Genomic DNA, 25,360 nt, shown 5'->3' on the forward strand with positions numbered 1-25,360 from the left:
GTGGGATACCAGCATACCTATTAAAGTGACCAAAACCCAGGACAGTGATAACACTGAATACCTAGAAGGATATGGGGAGCTAAGAATTCTCATTCACTGAGCAGAGAGGATATTTAGGGAAATAAAATACTCTGTATGATATTATAATGATGGATGCATGCCATCATACATTTGTTCAAACCCACAGAATATGGAACACTAAGAGTGAAGCCTAATGTAAACTATGGACTTTGGGTACTAATGATGTGTCAGTGTAGGTTCATCAATTGTAACAAATGTACCACTGTAGTTGGGGAACATTGATAATAGGGGAGGCTATACATGTGTGGAGGCAAGGAGTATTTTGGAAATCTCTGTACTTTCTCCTCAATTTTTCTGTGAACCTAAAACTGCTTTTTTTTTAAAGATTTTATTTATTTATTTGAGAGAGAGAGAGAATGAGAGACAGAGAGCACGAGAGGGAAGAGGGCAGAGGGAGAAGCAGACCCCCTGCTGAGCAGGGAGCCCGATGTGGGACTCGATCCCGGGACTCCAGGATCATGACCTGAGCCGAAGGCAGTCGCTTAACCAACTGAGCCACCCAGGCGCCTCCTAAAACTGCTTTTTAAAAAAGTCTTTAAAATGCTAGGTATGAGGGATAAATGTTGCTATATTTATTTTACACATAGAAAAATTAGAGGACAGAAAGTTACATAAAATTAAGTTATTTGCAATAACTGCAGATAATAAATGGAGTAGGATAGGAGAGCTTTTCAGACAAAGGGAATACTGGGGAGGGAAAAGACATAGTTGCATAAAATTACAGGACTTACTTAGAGAATGATGAGTTATTGTGTTTCAAATCATGAAATGAACTGGAAATTTAAACCTTGGAAAATGGGTAACAAAATAGTTCAGAAGAGCTCCTCATGTACCTCACCAAAAAGTTTAAGTTTTTAGCCTGATCAATGAAAGCTATAATGAGGCGGTCAACCAAGATAGGATGCCCAGTGCAGAAATGATCTTGAACTTGGTGAATGTGAATTGAACTCAACAAGAAATAGAGTAAATTGCTGGAATCACTAACCTAAGTGCCTTTTAATTTTTTTTCCTTTCCTTTATCACGTTCCCAAATACTTAATAACCAAATAAAGTAGATGGCTTATTTTTAATTCCACCTGAGTCAATGTTCTCTCCTAGTACACAGAAAACCACTTTCTCGAAACAGACTCTTATCATTGTCCATCTTGAGTATTGCAATTCCCTCTTACATCCCCCTTTGTTTTATTATCATTTTTTTCCTATCTTCTTAACCACCACAGAGAGATCTCTCTAAAATACAAATATGAGCCTTTCATTCCAATGCTTGCATGTTTCCATTGGCACCCCCTGACTTTCAAGATTAGGTAGAAATGTTGTAACATGCTTTGCAAAGCTCTTAATGATTAGGCTTTACTTTATCTCCCCACTTTATGACTCGCCACTTTCCCACATGCACATTGTCCAAGCCAAAAAGTCCATATTTCTCCCAACATGCTCCTGATATTTGGTTTTGGATTAACAATCTCCTGTCTAAATGCCTTCCCTTCTCTTCTCCATCGAAGCCCTTCAGCCAGTGAGAACCAAAAGCTTGAAGTAATTTTGACGCTACTCTCTTCCTCCAATTCCATTTAAAAAATGGTATTATTAACTCACATCTTTTCTAATAACTTTATAAATCCCTTGAGATAATTGTTTCATTTTCACTCTAACACATATTTATTTCAGTTCCATATCCTCTCATAGTTTACCAGTTATAATATTGGTAGTCCTCTATATAAAGGCCTGCAGTTGCTCCCTTTCGTCTCTGAGCCCCTCGACTGACATACAAAGCCCTTCTGCTCCAAGCCTGCCTGCTTTTCCATGTTCATGTTCTACCCTTTCCCTCATGAATGTGGCAATCCAGCACTCCAAACTGCTATACTTTAGTGTCTGCAATTCTTGCTCCTCATGCTTGAAGTGCTGTCTCTCTCTGCTTTCTCCTTTTCACTCCTCACAAATTTAACATCTTGCTATATATGCCTTCATGAGATATAAAATCAGCAATGAATCAAAATGTGAATTATTAACGGTGTTAATCAGACATATATGTAAAATTTTACATATGCATAAATTATATTGAAAATTATGTATGAACTTTTATAGTTTGCAGAATATTTCTCACACAAAGGAAGAATAAATTTGAATTAAAAAAAAATAAACCTGCGCTGAAATTTAGCAACTTTTCATTGCCAGAGCAATGGCCAAGAATCCTTAGAAAAATATAAAAATATTGAGCAGATAATAACTTCAGGTTATTTAATCCTAATATTGTAACTGTTTTTTCAGCAAGTGTGTGTGTGCATGCATGTGTGTATATTAAGAATCATAATTCTGTCTGGGTATCCTCTAGACTACTACAAATACTGTTAAAGTTTAATGTCTCCCAATACCAAATAAACGGATAATGTAGTCTATTGATTTCAAAAGCACTATAGTTCTTCCTAAGTGCCTGATGAAGCAGTAAGTCCACTAAACATTCTCAAATATTGCAGTCAAGACTACATATTAATGGATTATTCACAAGAAAATTATTCATAGAGCTTCAGTGATATGTGAAAGTTATCTGGATCTCACCAGTTACTCCATAAATACTTGTTAAATCAAGTAGATTATTCTCATTTTCCTATAGAGGAAATTGTGTCACAACTAAGTGGACTAATTTGCCAATACTCTCATTTATTCAATAGCAGAGGAAGACATATGACCCAGACTATAATCCTTATGACCAGACTATTTTGGAAGAAGTCATATGGAAGCAAAGGAACTGTTCAAGTATTTCACTTATATTCATGAAAGGGTTTCCATTAAATCAACCTGGAGAGTTGAAACAGAATGTAAAAAGTGATATATGTTAACATATAAGCCTGGATTTAAAAAAGATTAGTCCCTCAGAATTATTCGTTCTAGGGACTATGTAATGTATGTGATCACATAGATTGCAGATTTGATTTAAGTGTATTTACTTTAATCAGCTAAAAATATCAGAAGCTGCCATGATTCATTTAAAGCAGAGAGGACAAATACATTCAGGACATGCTTTAATTTATGGTACATGAAGCAAAGGTTATAATCATCAGAGAGCGGAAAGAAATGTGTATTACTTAACTCAAATTAGTTCTCATTTTCCATGGATGGTTGAGCTCTCTGAATATTTTAAATGTCTTCCTCACTGCTGAATATCAAAATTAAAGCTAAGAAAGACACGTGAAGTTATAATATTCTTTTCAGGCAATGCATATTTTTTTCTCGTCACAAATTCAAAAGAATGTTACTTCAAAGAGACAGTAGTTGTACTTTCTAAAGTCTTTTCATGTATTTTTAAGAGAAAACAAAAAAAGTATATGTGAACACTTCCCTGTTATCAGTTGAAAGGACTCGGTGAAAGGTATAAGAGCAGATTTCTCTAAAAATATCAATAACTTAGATGCAGAGTGCCTTAGAAGCAAAAGCTTTAGCATGTGTCCACTTATGAGATATGGACTAGTGTCACAGGAAGGCAGGGAGTTGAGCCAGACCTGTGCTCTGTGGAGTGTTCTTTCTTTGGGGAAGCGAAATCCTGCCTACTATCCACATATACCTAGTTACAAAATGCAGAACACAGAAAAGATATTAAGAGAAAAAGATATAAACTTATATAACTTACAAAGCCTTTGAATGTTGAACTACAGAACTTTTCTATTTCTTCATAATTGGCTGATATTTAAATATAGTGTGTGCATTTCCAAAGTGTATCATGTTACACAACAGAGTAATTCTCAAGCCCAAGCAATTTGGCTAACTTCCATTCATTTTGAAAATTTTATTAATTCTTGTCCATTAAGTTCATATCTAAATATGCAAGAACTTGATACAGAAAAAAAAAAAAAAAAACAACAACAACATTAAAGCTGTAGGGAGCCAGTTTGAATTCTATAGCACTTTGGTAAACAATTTAGGATGGCATCATTTAATTTTCTCTAACAACAACAACGACCAAAAAATCAACAAAAGACCATAAGGATATTTATATTGGCCATTGGCTTTTAAAGAAAAGTTTGTTTGTTATTGAAATGCACAACATTAACAGAAATTCAGAGAAAATTTGAATCTGAGGAGGAGCTATGAACCTCTTGTCCAAACTATCTTTGAGAAGAGGAATGAACTGAGGTTGAACATGGTTTACAGCTAACAAAATGCTGCTGCTCATGACGTCAGGCAATTTTTTATACGATGTTTAATGTTTGTGTGTCTTTTTTGGTGATCTTTCCATTGTAAATCACAAAATGCATTGAAAAATGTAAAGGGGCGCCTGGGAGGCTCAGTCAGTTAAGCGACTGCCTTCAGCTCAGGTCACGATCCTGGCGTCCTCGGGTTGAGCTGCCCACAGGGCTCCCTGCTCGGCGGTCAGCCTGCTTCTCCTTCTCCTCCCCGCTCCTGCTCTCTCTCGCTATCTCTGTTGCTCTCTGTCTCTCTCTCTCTTTCAGACAAATAAATAAAATCTTAAAAGAAAAAAAAAGAGAAATGTAAAGAGGAAATGATGTCAGCCAAAGTAATAAATAAACTTCTATGTATATTTTTATGGTAAACTGGGTAAATAAGCCTTCTAAAATGTCTTAGATATTCTTCCATTTACATAATATATATTTTACAACTCAAATCTTCTCCAAATTTATCTGAATCTCAGGATACTTTCTAGTAATTCAAAATTATATGTTGTCTGGGTTCATTCTTAGTGTTCCATTTAAAAACAGAGATATTTATAAAGAGAAATAAGCACATATGAATTTGAAGCTGTATTTGTATTGTGTAAAAGAAAATCTTTCAACAGATACTATTTCAACTTGCAAATAGATAAATGAGATGATGTTTGATCTGATTTGTTCTGACATGTCTGCAGGCAAAATGCTTTTCAAGTCACTGCTGTGGACGGGGTCTGCAGTGGGATTATTCAGTGCCTCTCTGCTGAAGACTGTATTGACTGGCTACAAGCAATAGCAACTAACATTTCAAACCTCACAAAGCACAATGTAAGTAGTGATTCAAGGAATACCTGGCCATAGAGTTTCTCAGCCGTGGTAAATTTCTGCAGTATATATGTAACTTTACAATAACTACTTGGTGTTTACCTAAGAGTGAATTTATATCCATCATGAAAGCTATTCTGGAATACTTATTTAAAGAAAATCACTTTATTTTGAGAGTTTTATCCCAGTGTATCAGTTCAAGAATACTTACACATTTAAGTTATTTTATTTTATTTTATTTATTTATTTGAGAGAGAGAATGAGAGAGAGAGAGAGAGAGAGCACAAGAAGGGGGGAGCAGGAGAGGGAGAAGCAGACTCCCAGCCGAACAGGGAGCCTGATGTGGGATTCGATCCCAGGACTCCAGGATCATGACCTGAGCCGAAGGCAGTTGCTTAACCAACTGAGCCACCCAGGCACCCCACATTTAAGTTTTCATTCACAAACATGATAAACCATCAATGTAAGTTAAATAAGTGAAAATAAGTGAAAATAAATATGTACATATTTATTGTAGGTATATGTACATATAGATATATGTACATATAAATGTAGATATATGTACACATATATGTAGATATATATGTAGATATATATACATATAAGTATAAAAGTAGATATATGTACATATACTTATATGTAGTTATGTATATGTATGTACATATAAGTATAAAAGTATCCTGAACTAAAGCAGTACTGAATTTTGAGATAGCATTATTGAGCTTCCATTAGTGATTTTAGAATTGCAGCTGCAACCATTTGATGGGGTAAGAGGGGAGGGTGAAAGAGTCGGCATGGAGACTGAAGATCCCACCTGGGACGATGCTGGCACAGGAATAGTCAGAAGACATTCTGTGGGAACCAGCAACCCACCTCTTAGAGCCATGTCTATAATACCAGGAATGGCTTCTCTACTTTTTCCTTATTTTTCTACTCCAACCTTTCTTTCCCCATTCCGATCTCTTCATTATCTTTATCTTCTTATTACCACTATTCTTTCATAATCTAATGAATCCTTTCTCCCCCTTACTTCTAGCAGAAGTATAGTCTAATAAAATATGCAAAACTAAAAACATCACTTCCTTGAGTACTGACATAGTTCATTAAAGGTTATTTGATCAGGGCCACATCACTATAATCTCTGCCTCCACAGTCACATCATGTCTTCCTCTGTGTGCCTGTTCTCCTTTATGTGTCTCTTATAAAGACACTCATCATTGGATTTAGGGCCCACTCAGATAATCCAGGATAATCTCGCCCCAAGATTCTTAATTTAATTACATCTACAAAGATCCTTTTTCCAAATAAGGAAATCTTTGAAGTTCCAGGAATTTGATGTGGATATCTTTTTTTAGTGGTGGGAGGGCAGTCATTGTTTGGTGTACTGCAAAAACTAATATGGCAGACAAACAACAACTTAGATTCAGACATTATGTTCTGATTTATTTCCCAAGGTGGTGTATCTAATATCAGCTGAGTTTTCAAAGTCTTTATTCTGCACTTCATAAGAATGAACCTAGAATTTCTTTCAGTTCATCCATGGAATTAGGGTGTCTTCTTCTCCCTCTTGCTTGTCTCTAGGATTTTCCCCACATTGTCTGGCTCCCAGGGAAGAGCTGTCCTTGATCTGTCCAGAAAGTCAGAGCTTCTCTCAAACTACAGCCTCCTGCACTGTTGTACATTGCTTCATGACTAAACCCTCCTTCAGGGCAAAACAGCATTAAAAAAAAAAAAAAAAAAAAAGAGAGAGAGAGAAGTAATAAGGATCCCTCCCATAATGGGGACCCCTCTTCCTAGTTCTTTATTCTAAAGGGTGGGTTTTCTCTTGGGATTTCTAGGTGCTCACAGCAGCTGTTTGACAGCCTGGCCTTGGAGCAGGGTCGTGAGCCTAAAAGAGAAAATGTCATGAGTGTCCTCTCCAGAACCCACGACTCCCAGGGGGCCCTTTCTCAGGCCTCTAGTCAGAAAGATGAGCTTTTCTCACAGTTTTGCTGTTCATGATCTAATTTGTCTTCATCTCATGTCAACTCTGGGAAATAAAGGAAGCAAAAACAAAACAAAACAAAAACAGGAAACCCACTGTAATCATATTAGTTGTTATTAAATTTTTACTTTCTCCCCAGTGTCCTTGTTGTTAATTTCTTTAAAGATTTTTCATGTAGTCGCCTTTTATATTTTGCCCAGTGTATTTAGTTAGGGTCAGTGCGAGAAACGGGCTGCAGTGGGCTTATTTCTTTTCGTCTAAAGCCAGAAGCAGGAGTTACTTTTAATAGAAATAAATGTAAGCAAAAAGGCAGTGTACTAAAAGAAAATAATTGCTATCTTATCTTGACATATTTTGGAAATATCCTTTAAGAACCCAGGTAAAACTAAGTCATTTTCAGGGGCGCCTGGGTGGCTCAGTCGGTTAAGTCGCTGCCTTCCGCTCAGGTCATGATCCCAGGGTCGTGGGATCGAGCCCCATGTCAGGCTCCCTGCTCGGCGGAGAGCCTGCTTCTCCCTCTCCCTCTGCCTGCTGCTCTGCCCATTTATGCTCTCTATCTCTCTGTTAAATAAATAAATAAAATCCTTAAAAAAAAATTAAGTCATTTTCAGTCAAATAGAAAGATATAGAAAATTCATAAGAAAGAATGTTGAATCAAAGAAATACTGAAGGTTTTTTTTTTTTTTTTTTTTTTTTAAGAAAAAATTCTAGATATAGGCTTGGAGATGTGGGAAGGAATAAATACTAAAGAAAATGATAAGCTTATGAATAAATTTAGATGAACATTGTATAAAACAATATTACTTTTTTCTTGAGGTATTTAGATAAACAGAATTAAAATGTATCCCAAAGCAATATCATGTATGCCCAAAAGAAGTCAATGTAAATAAAACCTGATATGTTAAAAACAGATATTTTTTTTACTTATTAGAGGACACCCTAACTTAATAGGCAAAGTGTATAACTTAAAAATTAACCAAGGAACAAGTGAGAAAATAATGTTAATACAGAAAGAGAACTCCACAAGAAAATAAAAGAAATAAAAATAAAAGAGCAGAAGTTGGACAAGTAGGAAGCACAAAGTAAGATGGTGATTTAAGTCCAAATATATTAAGTATTTACAATAGAGTTAAATAGACCAAACTGTCCAATTGCATATAAAGATTGTCAGACTGGACAACAACAATATCAACAAAAATAACATTTATATATTTCTTACCAGAGAAGGTATAAAGTCAAGACATTAGTAGAACAAAAGTACAAGTATAGAAGAATGCAGTGCAAACAATAATGAAAAATAGATGTGGGAGCTTTGTTGATATATCAGGTAAGGTGAACTTCATGGCAAATATATTACCAAAGATAGAGATGATTGTTTCATAATAATAAACATTTAATTCACTAGGTAAATGAAGGAAATGCAAATACTGATGTCACATGGAATAAAAAATACCTATTATTTGGGATTGAAAAAGTAGATTGAAAAGAAAAAAAGAAGTGCAATTCCAGAGCTAGAACTATAAAACAGTTAAGACATATTTCTGACAAAGAGGAAAGAAATATAATGAGCTGTGTGATCACAAGAGGAAAATGACAGATTCATACAATTCTTCATTTTAGCCCATAGAGAGTCATTAGCACATTTTCCCATCACACACAGGTGGAAATCTCCCATTAAACCATTCACTGAGCACTAAGTGAGTCTGGGATACCTCCCTAACAATGCCCCAGGAGTGGAGCACACTGTAGTTATTTTTCTGTTAAAACCAATCAGCTTCTCTCACTGGAATTCCTTAAGGCCAAAATAGTTCTTCTCAGATTATCACTATCATATCTATCCTATATATACCTTTTAAATGTTAACTGCCCTACCAGAAAAAAAAAAAGAATAACCATGTATTTGTTTTAAAAAATCCTAATTTTTAATCTATAAGTTACAAAGAGTGACAAAAGAAATTTGAAAATATGATTTAGTCAATAACTCTAAACTAGCACTTAAACTTGGTTTTATTTCAGATTTTTATTCTGTGCATCTATGGTGGGCAGACTAATAGCATCCCCAAAATATCTATGCCATAATTTCTAGAACCGGTGAGAATATTATCTCACATGGCAAAGAGAGTTAAGGTTGTAGTTGGAATTAATTTTTCTAATCAGCTAACCTTCAAATAAATTGATTAGGCTGGATTATCCAGGATTGCCCAATGTAATCCCTAGTGTCTTTAAAAGTGAGAGAAGATAAGAGGTACCTGGGTGGCTCAGTCAGTTGAGCATCTGACTCTTGATCTCAGCTCAGGTCTTGATCTCAGGGTCATGAGTTCAATCCCCACCTCGGGTTCCACACTGACTGTGAAGCCTACCTTAAAAAAAAAAAAAAAAAAAGTGGAAGGAAGTAAAATGAAAGAACTATGGAAATAGCAATGTGAGGAGGAGGTCTGACGCTGCTGGCCCCAAAGATGCAGGAAGGGACCAGAACTTAAAGAAAGCTAAGAGGCCTGTAGAAACTGCCAAAGACAAGGAGATATTGCTTCTCCAGAGCCTCTAGAAAAGAATACATCCCTGCCAGCATGTTGATTTTATGCCAGTGTGACACATTTAGGACCTCTGACCTATAAAACTGTAGGATAATAGATTAGTATTTTGTTTTCAAGCCACTAAGCTTGTGGTAATTTGTGATTGAAACAATAGAAAACTAATTCAGCATCTAGATAAATCCCCTGCATTTTTTTCATCTAATCTAAATCTCATGGTTTAATCTGAAAAGCATACCTCTAGTTTTATCACATTTAGTCTTCCAGAATAGACACAAAATGCATTTGCATATATCTGAAAAACAGCCTAATATGCATGTTATTAATTAATCCAAGTGCAAAGCAGAATATGGTATCATTTGAGGCCCTACCTCCTTTAAAAACAGCTCATTGTAATATTACAACAAAAATAATCATAATTGTTGAGTTGCAACACACTAATGAAGATGTCTTTGGAGTTGGAAAGAGGGTTTGTTTTTCTCAGTGCCTTGGCAGGCCTGGCTAAAAGCCTTCAAATACTACAGAAAATGAGGCAGGATAAATCATCTGAAGGCTGTGAGAACTGCTGGTGCCGAAAGAGCAAGTGTGACTGGTCCAGTCTCTTGGACAGAGGTCAGAACTAATGTCAGAGGGAGTCCCTGTGAAGGTGTGATGTGGGGAGTTCTGTCTTATTTGGGGAACAACAGCAGCAGTGGCCTGACCAAGGAACGAGTGCGTCCAACCTGACTTGATCCTGATCAAACAGGGCAGCACCACTGTCCTATGTCCTTGCGTTTTTGGTCCTTACCATAGTCCATGCTGAACAAATATGAAATGAACGAATGAGCCAGTCAGTCAATCAGTAGTTGTTTGAAGGACAGATAACTGCAAAAGTGGGGAAGAAAAAGAGGGAAAGGGGAAATTAATTGAGCTATAGTAAGCACTGCAATGAGAATTTCTCATTAAATTCTTCTAACTTATTAAATACTACTCTTTAAATTCTTACAACCTTGGAAGCATCATCTGATTTAGAATAGCTGTGGAGAAGAGGTCCTGTCAGCGCTGTGCCCCTCCAGCATAGATGATTCCTGTAGGCTGCCTATTATCTGGACATATTTCCCTGTCCCTCATAAATCTTTACCTCTCCTAAGAGGTGTCTGATAAACAAGTGTGGTTTTTTTTTTTTCTTTTTTGAAACAAATCTTCTGAATGACTTTCTAAGAGGCAAGAATAGAAAAATACAGTGGACCAGAGGGTCAGGAATAAACAGACTATAATTCATATATCTGATTATAAATCAAGGCAAATACGTTTGAACACCTCTGTATTTCACAGCAGGTTAATTCTCTTATGAACATTTTTAAATGTTAGAAATGTAAATATGGTCATTAGAATGGACCATGGAGGTCGTCAAGCCCCATCTCCCACCCAATTAAGAAATATCTTCTGCAAAAGTCCCTTCAGACAACTTTATACTGGAAATCTTTCAAAGACAAGAAAGCCACTGTTTCACAATGCAGCAACTGAACATTTGACAACTCAGTATCAGGAAATGTTCCCTTATACTGAATAAAGCTCTCCTGTAGCTTTCATCCATTTGTACTAGTTCTGCCTTGGGAAAGACACACACTAATTTAAATTTCTCTTTTACTTGGCATCTCTTCTAATATAAAAGGGTAAGTATTGTATGTCACAGGCTGTTTTTTGTTTTTTCTTTTTTCAATAGAAATATCACTGATGCCTTTTTCCCTGGGTTTTCCCATCCTGGTCCCTGTCCCTGGATGTAGAAGCTTTTACAAATAAGTAGAGAATTAATTATGTATTTAAGTTTTTGTTACTGACATTAACATGAACTCAAGTATCTTAAAGCTTCATTATTATCTTGACATGTATTTACTGAATTTGCAATATCCATTTACATATAATTATATATGAAAACATTAAATGACATTACATTTTATTATGATGATTAATCAGGGTTTGTGTTTTCTCATTAAATAATATTATATACTACATTAGCAGTAGTGAAAAAAGTTCAAAGTTTAAGTATGTGCTTTATATTTAAGTACACTTATGAGTCAGAAAACCTGGTTTTTGTTTTGGTTGCACCAATTACAAAATATTCCAAGTTATGCAAGCAACCTATACTAAACCATTTAAGAAAAAGCTCTGTTCCTTAGTTTCTTAACATTTCAAAGAATGAGCTGTCATTGTTCTTGTCTTCCTTACTAGGTTACAATGAGATTCAAATAAGATATTTCTGCAGCTGCTAACTACCACAGTCTATAACGTATAATTTTAAAGAGCAGTATTATATTTACATTAATATAACGTTAATATTTTACCCCACATTTTAGAAGAATGTTGTACAATGGAAATTCAATAAAATGTTGTAGATATTAGTAAATTAATAAAAATACAGGAGTATTAAAATATGTTTTATTTTTTAATGTTGTTTCTTAATATGCATAGTGACTTTCAGAGTACAGAATGGAAAGGGGAAAGATGTATAACTTTATAAAGGAGACACATAAAAAGTATAACCACAGCAAGTAATCAAAGTAGACTTTAACAGTTACAGTCACATTGATAGTCTGTACCCTTGATATGATGTAGTAAAAATGGCACTTTACCTCTGCGGTCTTTCTCCCACAAATCTATAACCTCTGTTGTGTCATGAGAAAGGCATCAAAAATGCCAGTTGATGAAGAATCTACAAAATACTTGACCATTACTCCTCAAAACTGATGTCATAAAAAACAAGGAAAGTCTGAGAAACAGTCACAGCTAGGAGTAGCCTAACTCCTTAGGGTAATGATGACTAAATATAACATGCTATCCTGATACGAGGAATTCTTAATCTCAGGAAACAAACTGAGGGTTGCTGGAGTGGTGGGGGGTGGGAGGGATGGGGTGGCTGGGTGATAGACATTGGGGAGGGTATGTGCTATGGGGAGCGCTGTGAATTGTGTAAGACTGATGAATCACAGACCTGTAGCTCTGAAACAGATAATACATTATATGTTAAAAATAACAAAGATAGTAAGAAGGGAAAAATGAAGGGGGGGAAATCTGAGGGGGAGACATGAGAGATTATGGACTCTGAGAAACAGACTGAGGGTTCTAGAGGGGAGGGTGGTGGGAGGATGGGTTAGTCTGGTGATGGGTATTAAGGAGGGCACGTACTGACTGGAGCACTGGGTGTTATATGCAAACAATAAATCATGGAACACTACATCAAAAACTAATGATGTAATGTATGGTAATTAACATAACATAATAAAAAAAAAGAAAAAAAAATATTGTATCCTGAATGAGATTCTAGAATAGAAAAAGGATATTATATAAAAACTAAGGAACTCTTAAGAAAACATGGACATTAGTTAATAATAATATATTAATATTGGTTCATTAATTATAACAAATGTTCCATAGTGATGAAGCATACAGTGCTAATAATAAGGGAAACTCGGTGTGTGGCATATGGGAATTACTGTCTTAGGAATTTTTCCATAAATCTAAAACTATTTTAATAAAGTATAAGTAACACACTGTGTTATATTAGTTTCAGGTATACAATATAATAATTCAACAATTCCATATATTACTCAGTTCTCATTAAGATAAGTGTCCTCTTAATCCCCTTTAACTGTTTCCCCATCCCTCCACCTACTTCCTCTCTGGCAACCACCAGTTTGTTCTCTGAATTTAAGAGTCTGTTTTTCTTCTTTATTTATTTTTTTGTTTCTTAAATTCCACATTTGATGGCCAATAAATCTAAAACTGTCTTAAAATAAAATGTTTATTTTAAAGAATACACATAATGTGTATATATAATGCAAATATATGTATATTTACTTACATTATTTGTAATTACATTAACACCAGATATTGAAGTATTTTTGAGATAATTGTCAGCTCCCTGATTTGTTTATCCATTTATTTAATCAAATATTTTTGAGGGACTATAGTGTTAATTTGCTAGGGATTGGTACTGTAATTTTTTTTTAAAGATTTAATTATTTATTTGACAGAGAGAGACACAGTGAGAGAGGGAACACAAGCAGGGGGGGTGGGAGAGGGAGAAGCAGACTCCCTGCTTAGCAGGGAGCACGGGCGGAGCTCGATTCCAGAACCCTGGGATCATGACCTGAGCCAAAGGCAGATGCTTAACGACTGAGCCACCCAGGTGCCCTTTATACTGTAATTTTGAGCAAAATGGATAGTCTTTCTTTTTGGAACAAATAGTCCAGTGGAGGAGGAGACATTAATTAAATAAGCACACCAGTAAATGTGGAATTACAGCTTTCTTAGATGGCATGAAAAAATGTTATGAGAGGTTAAATCTATATGTACACACAGATGTAAGGATAACTTCCTAAAGTTGATATGTAAATAATGAATAAGAATAAAATAGGTGAATTTTGGGGAAAGACATTTTATGCAGAGATAATAGTATCTATTCATACAAGAGAAAAAATTAATAGACTTAAATCACAACAATGCATCTTATTTAATATGGAAATTGTCATTGGTGGTGGGAAAATGAAAATGTTTAGATCAAAATAAGTGAGTTTTTCATAAATCTCATTTTTAAGAACAAATCATTAATTTGATATATATTTTTTCTTATATCTGTGGCATTAAATGCCCACTTTCTTATGAAATAATGATTATTATAGAAGTGTTGTTTTATCTGATGTGTGTGTTTAATAAAATAAGAGAATGTGTACCCTATCTCATTGCACCAAACTATTTAATGTTTTAATTCTCCAGGAAATACATCTCCATATTGTTGAACTAGAGCCTTGCCAAATAGGGCAGGTCTAGATACATTCCTAAAATAACTGAACACTTCAAAATCATTAATCGTAGCTCACTGAATACCAGGGCTAGATGGAAATCATTAAGAAGAGGCTGGATTTTGGAAAGTCCCCAAGACCACTCTTCAAATATCTCTAAGGTTGATTTCATGTAACTCCAGAACATTTGTAATATTAATTGACTAAATTACAAAAATATTCACACATGCACACATATGATATGGTAATAAAAACAAATACAGATGAAGGTACTATTAGCTGCATTACTGAGTCAGGAACTTACTAATCAACCATTAGTATTTGTATAGCTAGACCTGAAAATAGGAAGAAGTCTGACTTCAAAACACTCTGTGGTTTGATCAGTCAAAGGCAATCTAAATGGACGCTTTTTTTTTTTAAGGATTTTTTTTATTTGTCAGAGAGCAAGAGAGAGAGCACAAGTAGGGGGAGTGACAGACAGACAGGGAGAAGCAGGCTCCCGGCTGAGCAGGGAGCCCGACGCAGGGCTCGATCCCAGGACCCTGGGACCATGACCTGAGCCGAAGGCGGACGCTTAATGACTGAGCCACCCAGGTGCCCCTAAATGGATGCTTTTGCAGAGATATTTTTCTAATGAGAAAAAAAGCATGGGCTTTGGCATCATCAGCCTTGACATGAAGTCCTAGTTTCTCTACCTATGAGGTCTAGGGCTTGGGCTTCATATTCCTCCTCATAAAGAGGCACTAAGTTAAGTTTCAATCAATGTGAGGGTTAAACATTGTGACCCTTAAGTGATGCTGAGACATTTGCAGTTTTCCCTCTCTCCAGTTGCATTCTAAATGAAATGATTTAATCCATAAGCCATCAATGACAGGATCAGTTTGCTTATTGTATATGAGGTTGCATCTCTTTGTTTTGTAGAACAGTCATTTGAGATTCTGAAAGATGGTTGTTTGGGTAACAGAATGTTGATGAAACTGGATATAATGAGTTAAAATGAGTGTCTAGTAGTGACTACACCCATTAAGCAGCTTCAATTTTAGGCAAGCCAAAGGTCTACACCAAAGTTCTCTCATGTTTAAAAAGAAACAGAGGAGGCAGATAAAATATATAGCTTTCTTTCAACCAGTGTCTCATAAACTCAATCTTCCCAATCACTTTCTACTACTACACCACTAAACTAATCCTGATTGATGAACATAGATTCATTTGACATTTCCAAGGTTAAGTGCTAACATAAAGGAATGCCCTCTTCTTTTCTTTTTTTCTTCCAAAATTTTATTTAAATTCAAGTTAGTTGACATATGGAATTGTAGTATTGGTTTCAGGAATAGAATTTAGTGGTTTATTACTTGCATTAATACCCAGTGCTCATCACAAGTGCCTTCCTTAATACCCATCACCCATTTAGTCCATCCCACACCAATCTCCCCTTCTTCAACCCTCAGTTTGTTCCCTATAGTTAAGAGTCTCTTATGGTTTGCCTTCCTCTCTGTTTTTCTTATTTTAATTTTTCTTCCCTTCCCCTATGTTCATCTGTTTTCTTTCTTAAATTGCACATATGAATGAGATCATATAGTATTTTTCTTTCTCTGACTTATTTCGCTTTGCATAATACACTCTAGTTCTATCTATGTCATTGCAAATGGCAAGATTTCATTATTTTTGTTGGCTGAGTAATATTCCATAGTATATATATACTACATCTTATTTATCCAATCATTTGGGCTTTTTCCATAATTTAGCTATTGTTGATAGTGCTTCTATAAAGATTGAGGTTCATGTGCCTCTTCAAATCTGTATTTTTGTATTCTTTGGATATCTCCTCCTCTTTTCTAAATTCTTTTATATGTATATGTATTTAAATGTGTGTATATATATATATATTTTTTTTTTCTCAGCATGCATTTCTTTTATTGGAATGAAATGTATAACTTGAAAAGTATTACTTGTGTGTGTGTGTACGCATGTGCTTGTAGATGATAGACAGATAGATGATAGATAGATAGATAGATGATAGATAGATAGATAGATATTATGTGTTTCTATTCCCAAAGATTTATTGAAAATTAGTATGATCTTAAATAAGAATATATGATTGCACATGTGAGAATCTCAAAGTATATAATTCACATTGTATCATGTGAAAAAGAATAGATTCTCTTCCCCAGATGTTTGTATCAATTAAGAATGCTTTCAATGGGGTACATGCACCCTGATGTTTATAGCAGCAATGTCCACAATAGCCAAACTGTGGAAAGAGCCAAGATGTCCATCGACAGATGAATGGATAAAGAAGATGTGGTATATATATACAATGGAATATTATGCAGCCATCAAAAGGAATGAGATCTTGCCATTTGCAACGATGTGGATGGAACTGGAGGGTATTATGTTGAGCGAAATAAGTCAAACAGAGAAAGACATGTATCATATGACCTCACTGATATGAGGAATTCTTAATCGCAGGAAACAAACTGAGGGTTGATGGAGTGGGCGGTGGGGTGGGAGGGAGGGGGTGACTGGGTAATAGACACTGGGGAGGGTATGTGCTCTGGTAAGCACTGTGATTGTGCAAGACTGTTGAATCTCAGATCTGTACCTCTGAAACAAATAATGCAATATATATTAAGAAAAAAAAAAGAAGAAGAAGGTAGCAGGAGGGGAAGAATGAAGCGGGGGAAATCGGAGGGGTAGACGAACCATGAGAGACGATGGACTCTGAAAAACAAACTGAGGGTTCTAGAGGGGAGGGGTGTGGGAGGATGGGTTAGCCTGGTGATGGGTATTGAGGAGGGCACATTCTGCATGGAGCACTGGGTGTTATGCACAAACAATGAATCATGGAACACTATATCAAAAACTAATGATGTAATGTATGGGGATTAACATAAGAATAAAAAAATTTAAAAAAAAAAAGAATGCTTTCAATGACAAATAAAAGAAACCCTAAGTACTGATGGAGTAAATAGTTGGGTTTTGTTCCCAACTGACAAGAATTCTGGTCGGTGACATTTACTGGCTTTGTTTCAGTGGTTCAGGGAAGCCACCAAGAACCCATCTCCTATCTATACACGTTATTGCCCTCCACTACCATTAGAGTGTTGACTTTACCTGGTTTGTACCTCATGGTCACACAAGGGCTTCAATAGTTCCAAAAATAACTTTAGTTTTTGGAACAGGAAAGAAAGGAAAGAAGGATAAGTAGCACCATCTACACATCTCCCCTTTTATCAGGCTGAGAGAAAAGTTTGTTAATGGAGGTGGGGGCAGGGAGGTGAAGGTGGCTAGTCTCTACCATTTTTGGTGTTTACAGTGGGAAATGATTGAGAAAAGAAGATTGTGAACAGCTTTTGAGAGAAATAACTAACAGTATCTACCACATTATTTAATATTAAAACCATACTAATCCTAAAGTAAATGTGTATATAACCAATACCTTCTCTGATTTTTGTGAGATGATTACAGTCTTTCAGGATTTCTCTCTCTCTCTCTCTCTCACATACACACACACACACACACACTTTAATCAGTCCTCTGAGTTGACTCAGCAGGTATTTCACTCATCTTCTGTCTTTTACACATTTATCTTCAGAAGTGAAAACAAACTCGTTCTGGAGTCATATGTTTAATTCATAGAGACCTGCATCTCTAATCTAATAGATCTCCATCTAATGATGGCAAACACTTGAAGGTTGAAAACATAGAATATTTTTTCCCTAGAAATGTTGGTTTGAAAAGCTAAAGGAAAAACTATTATGTCTGCCACATTGAAAAGGCTTGACAAAGCTTGTAGGTGAATTGAAAGTCATGACAAAATAAAGCTGAGCACAAAGAAGATTTACCGACAATGAACTAAGGGCTGTGATCAGAGGTTGCAGAGTGTGGTTCTTACAAGCATGGGTATCATTTAAGTAGACTTTTTCTTTCTTTTTATAGCTGCTGACATTTCTGAGTCCTTAGATGTACTTTTTAGTGCTAGCGTGTTGTTGTTTTCTACATTGTTTTTCCTCATGCACCAAAATATGAATGTCAGACATGCAGGTGTCAACTAAAAATGGGTTATAGAGAGTGAAATCAAACTGCAGAGTCAGTAATTTATATCAGAATAAAACCAAGGGCAAGTTTGGGCATTACACTGTGTGCATATTTTTGACAACCATATTTTTGCTTTTTACACAATTAGAGTAAAATAACCTACTTTGTTTCTTGGAAAACTGCTAACTAAAACTTAAATAAGTTCCTAAATTTTTGATATTGAACAATATTAGCTAATTTTCATTTGTACAACCCAAAACATCTGCTTTGATATTAGCTGAATAATGCAATCATTCTAAAATGGAGCAGTGTTCCTGGACACAATTTATATGCCACCCTTGATCCAGCTGGTTCTGCCTGCATGATCCCGTCCCCCTCGCCCAGGTGGACTCATTCTTTTGCCTTTATTTCTGGCCAGAGCATTCCCAGTTCTTAATGTTCTCCAGTTTTAGAGCCACTGGAACTTCCCAGGGGGCCTCAGCTTAACACGCCCACCCTTTTAGATACCTGCAGTGCCTAGGGCTGGACTTCAAGATGGCCTTCATCATGCCCATAGTGGCAGGAGCCAATCCCACCGGGCTCACCAGCAGCCCTCACACTAATGGCAACTCAATGGGAATGTGCAAACTGATCCCCATGGGTCATACATTATCCAGTGGGAGACAAGGGGCAAAAAGGAGCTAGCTAACAAATTCCTTGCCCTTCCCCAATAGATGAACTATTTGGAAATGCAGTAATTGCATAAAGCTCTACTTATCACACTTGATTTAACAACAATGTTTCATGGAGAAGCTATTGCTAGCTCAGTGACTCAGGCAACTCACCACCTTATATTTGCCTTCGGCTGTTCTGCCTTGCTTCCTTTTGCCTTTCACTCTTGATTCCTTGGGATTGAACATTCTCCCTTAATAAAGGTTTAACCTATGTGACTTCTTCAGGCTATATTTCTAGGGAAGCAAGACTAAGGAAATACCTTTTCCCTCTAAATGTTCATTATAGGGTACTAAGCATTCCATGGAGGATACATTCTTGCCTAGTAGCAGTGCAATATGGAAGAGAAGGTGTAAATGAAGTGTGCTAAGTAGGTAGATGAAGGGCCATTAGAAAATTATGCAAGAAATCATTTTGAGTTTGCAGTTGCTCAATTGAATACATCTTAAAAGACCCCTTATTCTATGATGGAGCTTAAAAGCTGAGGATACCTGAAGAGGGTGCAGAGGTGGCTATAAACATTTCCTGAGGATTGAGTCTGAATTATTATGTATAAACACTGTGCATTTTCTTCACCAAGAGTCCTATCTAATAACTTAGCCATGGTAAACCTGATTTCTTCACCTATGATTAATACTGACTTATTAAAATATGTTTCATCACTTCCTGAAACCCATGGTTCCTACACTGTGCAGGCACACCTACCCTGCAGCCAGTTTTTCCCTCTTTTTTACTTTTATAGCATCTTAGACGACCTGTTTTAACACTCATTTCAAAACTTAGAATTATTTGTTGCATGTTTGTTTTGCCAGCTACACCAGATGATTTTTGAGGGTAAGAATTCTATATCCTTGGCATTCACTTGATGTCTGACATACAGTCATTTCTGAGGTTTAGTGAATTCATGGAAGAATGAATAAGTCAGCTCCAAATGAATAAACATATGATTTATAAATGGTTGCAACCTGTTTTCAGCTTTTAGGCTTTTAATTCACAGTAAGATTAGATAGATGATGTAGATGTTGATATAGATAGATACAGATATAGATAGATGTGGTGGTATATTTATAGTGCTTATATATATGCTAATCTTAAAGATGATGACAGGTAGAATTGAAAAATTCTTGTATTAGGAAAAATAAAGTTTAAGAATACTCATTTGCATATAATACCAAATCATCCTGAAATATTGATTTACTGTTAATAGATATGTTTTTAGAAACAACATGACATACTTTTAAAATTATATCCATAGGGATGGAGAGTAACCAAGGTAGCAATGGCATTCTATAATCCATATCCTGAAAAAAAAAATGGATGAAAAATATGAGTTGAAATGTGGGCTCCTGAGGCAAAAATCATTTTTTGATTCTTCCCTCTACATGGTAAAGGTAGAGTTCTATCAGCAGCTGCAGAATGGATATATTGCCTTATGTGTCCACACACTAATATCACTAGTCATGAGGTGGATTTATATCTATAGAATAAAGATCTCTCTTAGTCCTCACACATCTGTTAAATAATATTGGCCACAAATCTTTAAGGGAATTGGAGGACTGTTTCTTGCTTCCATAAGAATGATTTGCTTGGGTAAATCTTCAAAATTGATTTCCATGGGAAAATATACCTTGTTAGCAGGGTCCTGCAGCATCCGTTCTGAGAACACACAGCTTCAGCCACCAAAATTTACTTGTTTATGAGGTATAAAAAAATAAAAGATTAATAGAACTTGGATAAAAAAGTTTTTAATATAAGATCCTCACTGATCTTCAAACATTTGAGTGGGATTAAAGACATTAAAAGTAGGAGGAAAAAAAAATTTTAAAGGAATATTTGAATATTCTATTGTATTTCTTTTTTGGTCTGAAGAGATAGTCACAAGGGGATATTACTACTTTAGTTTCTAGATACAATTGATGGTGCTAAAATGAATATACAAAATTAAGGGATTCAAAAAATAAAGTGATATTTAAAACAAATGGACAGTCCTATTACACCAAATTTTATTTTTAATCAGTTAGTTCCAAACTAATCTTTACTACAACCAGTTGTATATCACGCTTATCTCAATTTAACAGATCTACTGCAATAATTAAGCTTCCTTTAAGGGGTTTCCATTAACATTTTTGAAATGTTGTTAAAGAAAAAGAAGACACATACTTATCATTTTCCCCAGCATTTAGTCAAAGTGAATATTACTCCTTAAAGTACAGTTCATAATATTTATTTTATCAGATGTTCACTTTTGATGTTGTTTAATTGGTTGATTTACCATGATTATTTTCATTTCTTTAGTATAAGAAAGTCATCTGAAAAAATTTGTAATATGAGCATTCAATGACTTTATATTTGTCCTTCTAGCTTTTTGAAGCTGTCTCAAACTTAAAATTCAAAGTTCTAATGAAAAGTCTTTAATGAAATGAAAGTCTTTAAATTCAGTGCTACTGAATTTAAATTAAACTTTTAATACTATAGGAATATATTCTTGCATATAATAGAGCTTCAAAATACTTATTTCTTTAAATGTAAGACTTCATCAATACCAAAGATTCCTACAAGAAAAAAAAAATCCCTATCCCTAATGTAATAGAATAAAATAAGAAGACAGAATAAATGGTGAAAATGTTTTATAAAATAGAATGCATCATTTTTCTAACATTATTTAATATCTATAGAACTATGTAGATGATACACAGCAAGTAAAATTTTTAGTAATTAATTATAAGATCTAGAAAATAACTTTCTTTTCTATTTCATTTCATCCAAAACATGAAGATTCTTCTCATGTTGGGTATTTAATTATTCTTCCCCCTAAAAAAATCTATTCAAAATCCTCCTTCTGCAAGAATATATCTATATTACTTGACTTTTATATTTCTTGGGCCTATTGTTTTCTAGAATATCGAAACCTCCATTTGCCATTTGGAGTATTAGTGTTGGTAGAAAAATGTATTTTAAAATATATCCTTTCATTTGTTTTTAATTTTAGATTTTTATTAAAGTGCAGAAGAGTATAACATGAAAATTTATTGCAATAATAACATATTTAATGCTAGTGTTTTTATTAACATATTATTACATATACATTAAAATATGTGTATTTCTGTTTACATATATAAAATAAAATTACCATCCTCTTGTGTAGATGATATTATCCTTTGTTCAATCAAGATTTAATCATGAACAGTTTCCCATGATAGTAATCATATTCTGAGATTACCTACTTCTATTGGACTAATAGGTGCTTAACTTTGCATATATCGTAATTAATAATCATAATTAATAAATGGATTATTATTACTTAACATAATAAATGGATGATTATTACTTAAAATATATCATTAAATAATAGTGCACTATGGATTTTTGGGGCATATTAATCAGTTAAAACACTGCTGATTATATCTTAATATAAGTACTTAGAAAAAGAATATGAACATTTTTTAGTCCCGCAAACCAAGATTATGTCTTAATCCAATCAGCTGGATCAAGGCTGGGTTGAAGTTTTGTAGGGTTCTGTTTATTTCTATTTTTTTTTTTTTCCTTTCCCAGTTCTATAGCCCTCCAGGCCTTTGAGCTGAGAGTACAGTCTATTCCTGGGAGCTCTCCTTAGCCAGCTCTGAATTCTCTTTGCTTACCTCTCAGCACAGCAAATTTCTAAAACTGTTGTCTGTTTTTGCATAATTTTCAGATTAATATTCTTAACCTTTCATCCTGCCTTGATTTAGAACTCAGCAAATATCTTGAGGTGAAAACCAATTTTATGTTCAAAGCCCTACAGATCACAAATGCTGCCAATATTATCCTATGAGAAAAGTAAATTTTCTGCTTCTTTCTCTGTCTGGGCAAATTATGCTTCTCACTCTCTTCCAGTCCAATCCAGTGTCTACAGAAGGCCAGCTCACCTCTGTGTGCTCATCTGTCTGGGACCTTACCTATGCTCACCCTTGTGACAGCAGGTGCTCCCAAATGCCTTCAAACAAAATGCTTTTAGTCAGTTCACCACTCCATTCCAGTTGTTATCAACAGGAGGGTAGCTGTGCTTCATGCTTTCTCATCCTATTTAGGAACGTAATAATTTTGCTTTCTTTCTTAAATATGTCTGCATTAAATATGGACTGCATTGGAGGCTAGTGGATGATACATTGTTCAAGTAATTTACCATTTGCTCCACTACTGCTCTCTGTTAAAATTTAAAATACAACCTTTATTATTAACTCAGTATATACATTTTAGATTCAATTATTTTTATTATTTTATTTTTATTTATGTATTATGTTTTTATTAGTATATTTATTATTCAATATTATTTATTCAGTTAATTATCTGTTAAAAGTCATTGGCTCATTTAGTTTTGCAGTGGTAAAACCCTGTTTTAATTATTGTAATTCTACATGCACTTAAAATTCTAAATGCACTTGAATAGACTTGGAGATTAAACTTAAATACTCTCCGATATATTTGACCATTTATTCTTGAGGGGCCCATAAAGTCTAAATATAGTTGCACTTAAATAATATCACCAGAAATTTTGATTTGGAAGAAATCTGACAGGAATGGATCTACATAATCTCCATATTTCGTATTAGGTTAATTGTTATGAATTTTATTCTTAGGGTGATCAAAAGTATTTTGTTCCATTTCTGTACCTTTTTTTTTTTCAAACTGAAGAAGACTATTGGTTTGGATATATGTACATGGTATTCAAATACCTTAAAATCATTTTTTTTTAAGATTTTATTTATCTGCGAGAGAGAGAATGAGAGACAGAGAGCATGAGAGGGAGGAGGGTCAGAGGGAGAAGCAGACTCCCTGCTGAGCAGGGAGCCTGATGCGGGACTTGATCCTGGGACTCCAGGATCATGACCTGAGCCGAAGGCAGTCACTTAACCAACTGAGCCACCCAGGCACCCAAATCATTTTTAATCTAATTGTCTTGGGCATTTTTCATATAGTAGATTATCTTCCTTAATGACATATGCATTCTGCCTTTTTTAATAGTCATATTTTTCATTCTATTTTTCACCATATTATCTGGGCTATAATTTTTAATGCCATTGTTAAATAATAATGATAAGGACAGTTCCTTATATTCTTTTGTTAACTTGATTTCATATATTTAATTTTTAATCATGATATTTGTTAATTTGAAATAAATGTTGATTCTACATAATGTAAAAAGATCATTATTTTCTTATTTCACTTATTCTATTTCCTTTATCATTCTTTCATAAAGACTGGAATTGCATTTTAAAAAATAGTTTTGCGTATCTATTTATGAGATTAAATTACTTTTCTTCTTAACATAACCATCCCTTAGATGTGTTTCCATAAACCATACCTGGCTTACAAATAGGTTTTTGTATGTAGTCCTCACTGTCTTTGAAATTTAAAATAAATGTTAAAATTTACATATTGAGATTTGTCATAAAAATTAAATTTCCATATTTTTTTTAATTTCCAGAATTTCTGATAAAATTAAAAAACATGTTATATTTTGGCAGAGCAAGAGTATGTCAGTTCGTAATACCAACGGCTATCATTAGTCCAAAATATATATTAATGTAGTGATTTCCATTATTTTTTGCCTTTCTGTTAATTTTACTCATGTGGAAATCATTAACAAAGTGGAAAAATGGGGTTCCTTCAATGAATTAGAAGCCTCTGTAATAAGTATAATTACAAGATTATACTAAGAAAGAAGATTAAATCAGATTCTAGTTAAAAAAGAATTAGGATAGCTAAACCAGTTACAGATTTTCAAATCAGAAGAGAGCCTCACATCGAGCCCTAGTGATGAGCTGCAGAGTACCACCAATAACAGAAGGAACACAGGCATTATTTTGATTCAGATCTAGGATTATTAATGAGTTTGAGAAGGTAAGAATATCATTCAATATCCCCCACAAGATGGTTAATGGTGATTGACAATACTTGTTAGGTAGTTGGACACACTGCTAAGCTAAGGGAGGATAAAGGCGGTGCAATTAAGGGTTATGGTGATGTAGAGGTCTGTAAGCACATGCAATGAGAACAATGTAAGAATTATACCCACAGGGAATACAAAAGAGAAAGTTACTGGCCAGTTCCACTAGGGTTTTCGAAACGTTTTCATGGTGGTTACTGTTCTTGATTAGGTAGTACAACAGCACAGCCTTTGGTGTCAGACAGAACCAGACCGTGCCATATTCAGGGTGAATTTAAAAGATGTTTAACGGGGCGCCTGGGTGGCTCAGTCGTTAAGCGTCTGCC

The 25,360-nt window shown here is 34.8% G+C and overlaps 1 protein-coding gene across 1 annotated transcript in view; it reads left to right on the forward strand.

Annotated features, from left to right (window-relative positions):
* Positions 1–25,360, forward strand: part of SNTG1 (syntrophin gamma 1) — a 956,725-nt gene that overhangs the window by 747,543 nt on the left and 183,822 nt on the right. The window contains exon 12 of the mRNA XM_035011136.1: positions 4,937–5,066. Coding sequence (XP_034867027.1) covers positions 4,937–5,066 — 130 coding nt within the window. The remainder of the gene's footprint in view (positions 1–4,936; positions 5,067–25,360) is intronic.

The sequence above is a fragment of the Mirounga leonina genome, unplaced genomic scaffold, assembly GCF_011800145.1.
Source record: "Mirounga leonina isolate KUSES-001 unplaced genomic scaffold, KU_Mleo_1.0 Mir_165, whole genome shotgun sequence".
Classification (NCBI taxonomy): Eukaryota; Metazoa; Chordata; class Mammalia; order Carnivora; family Phocidae; genus Mirounga; species Mirounga leonina.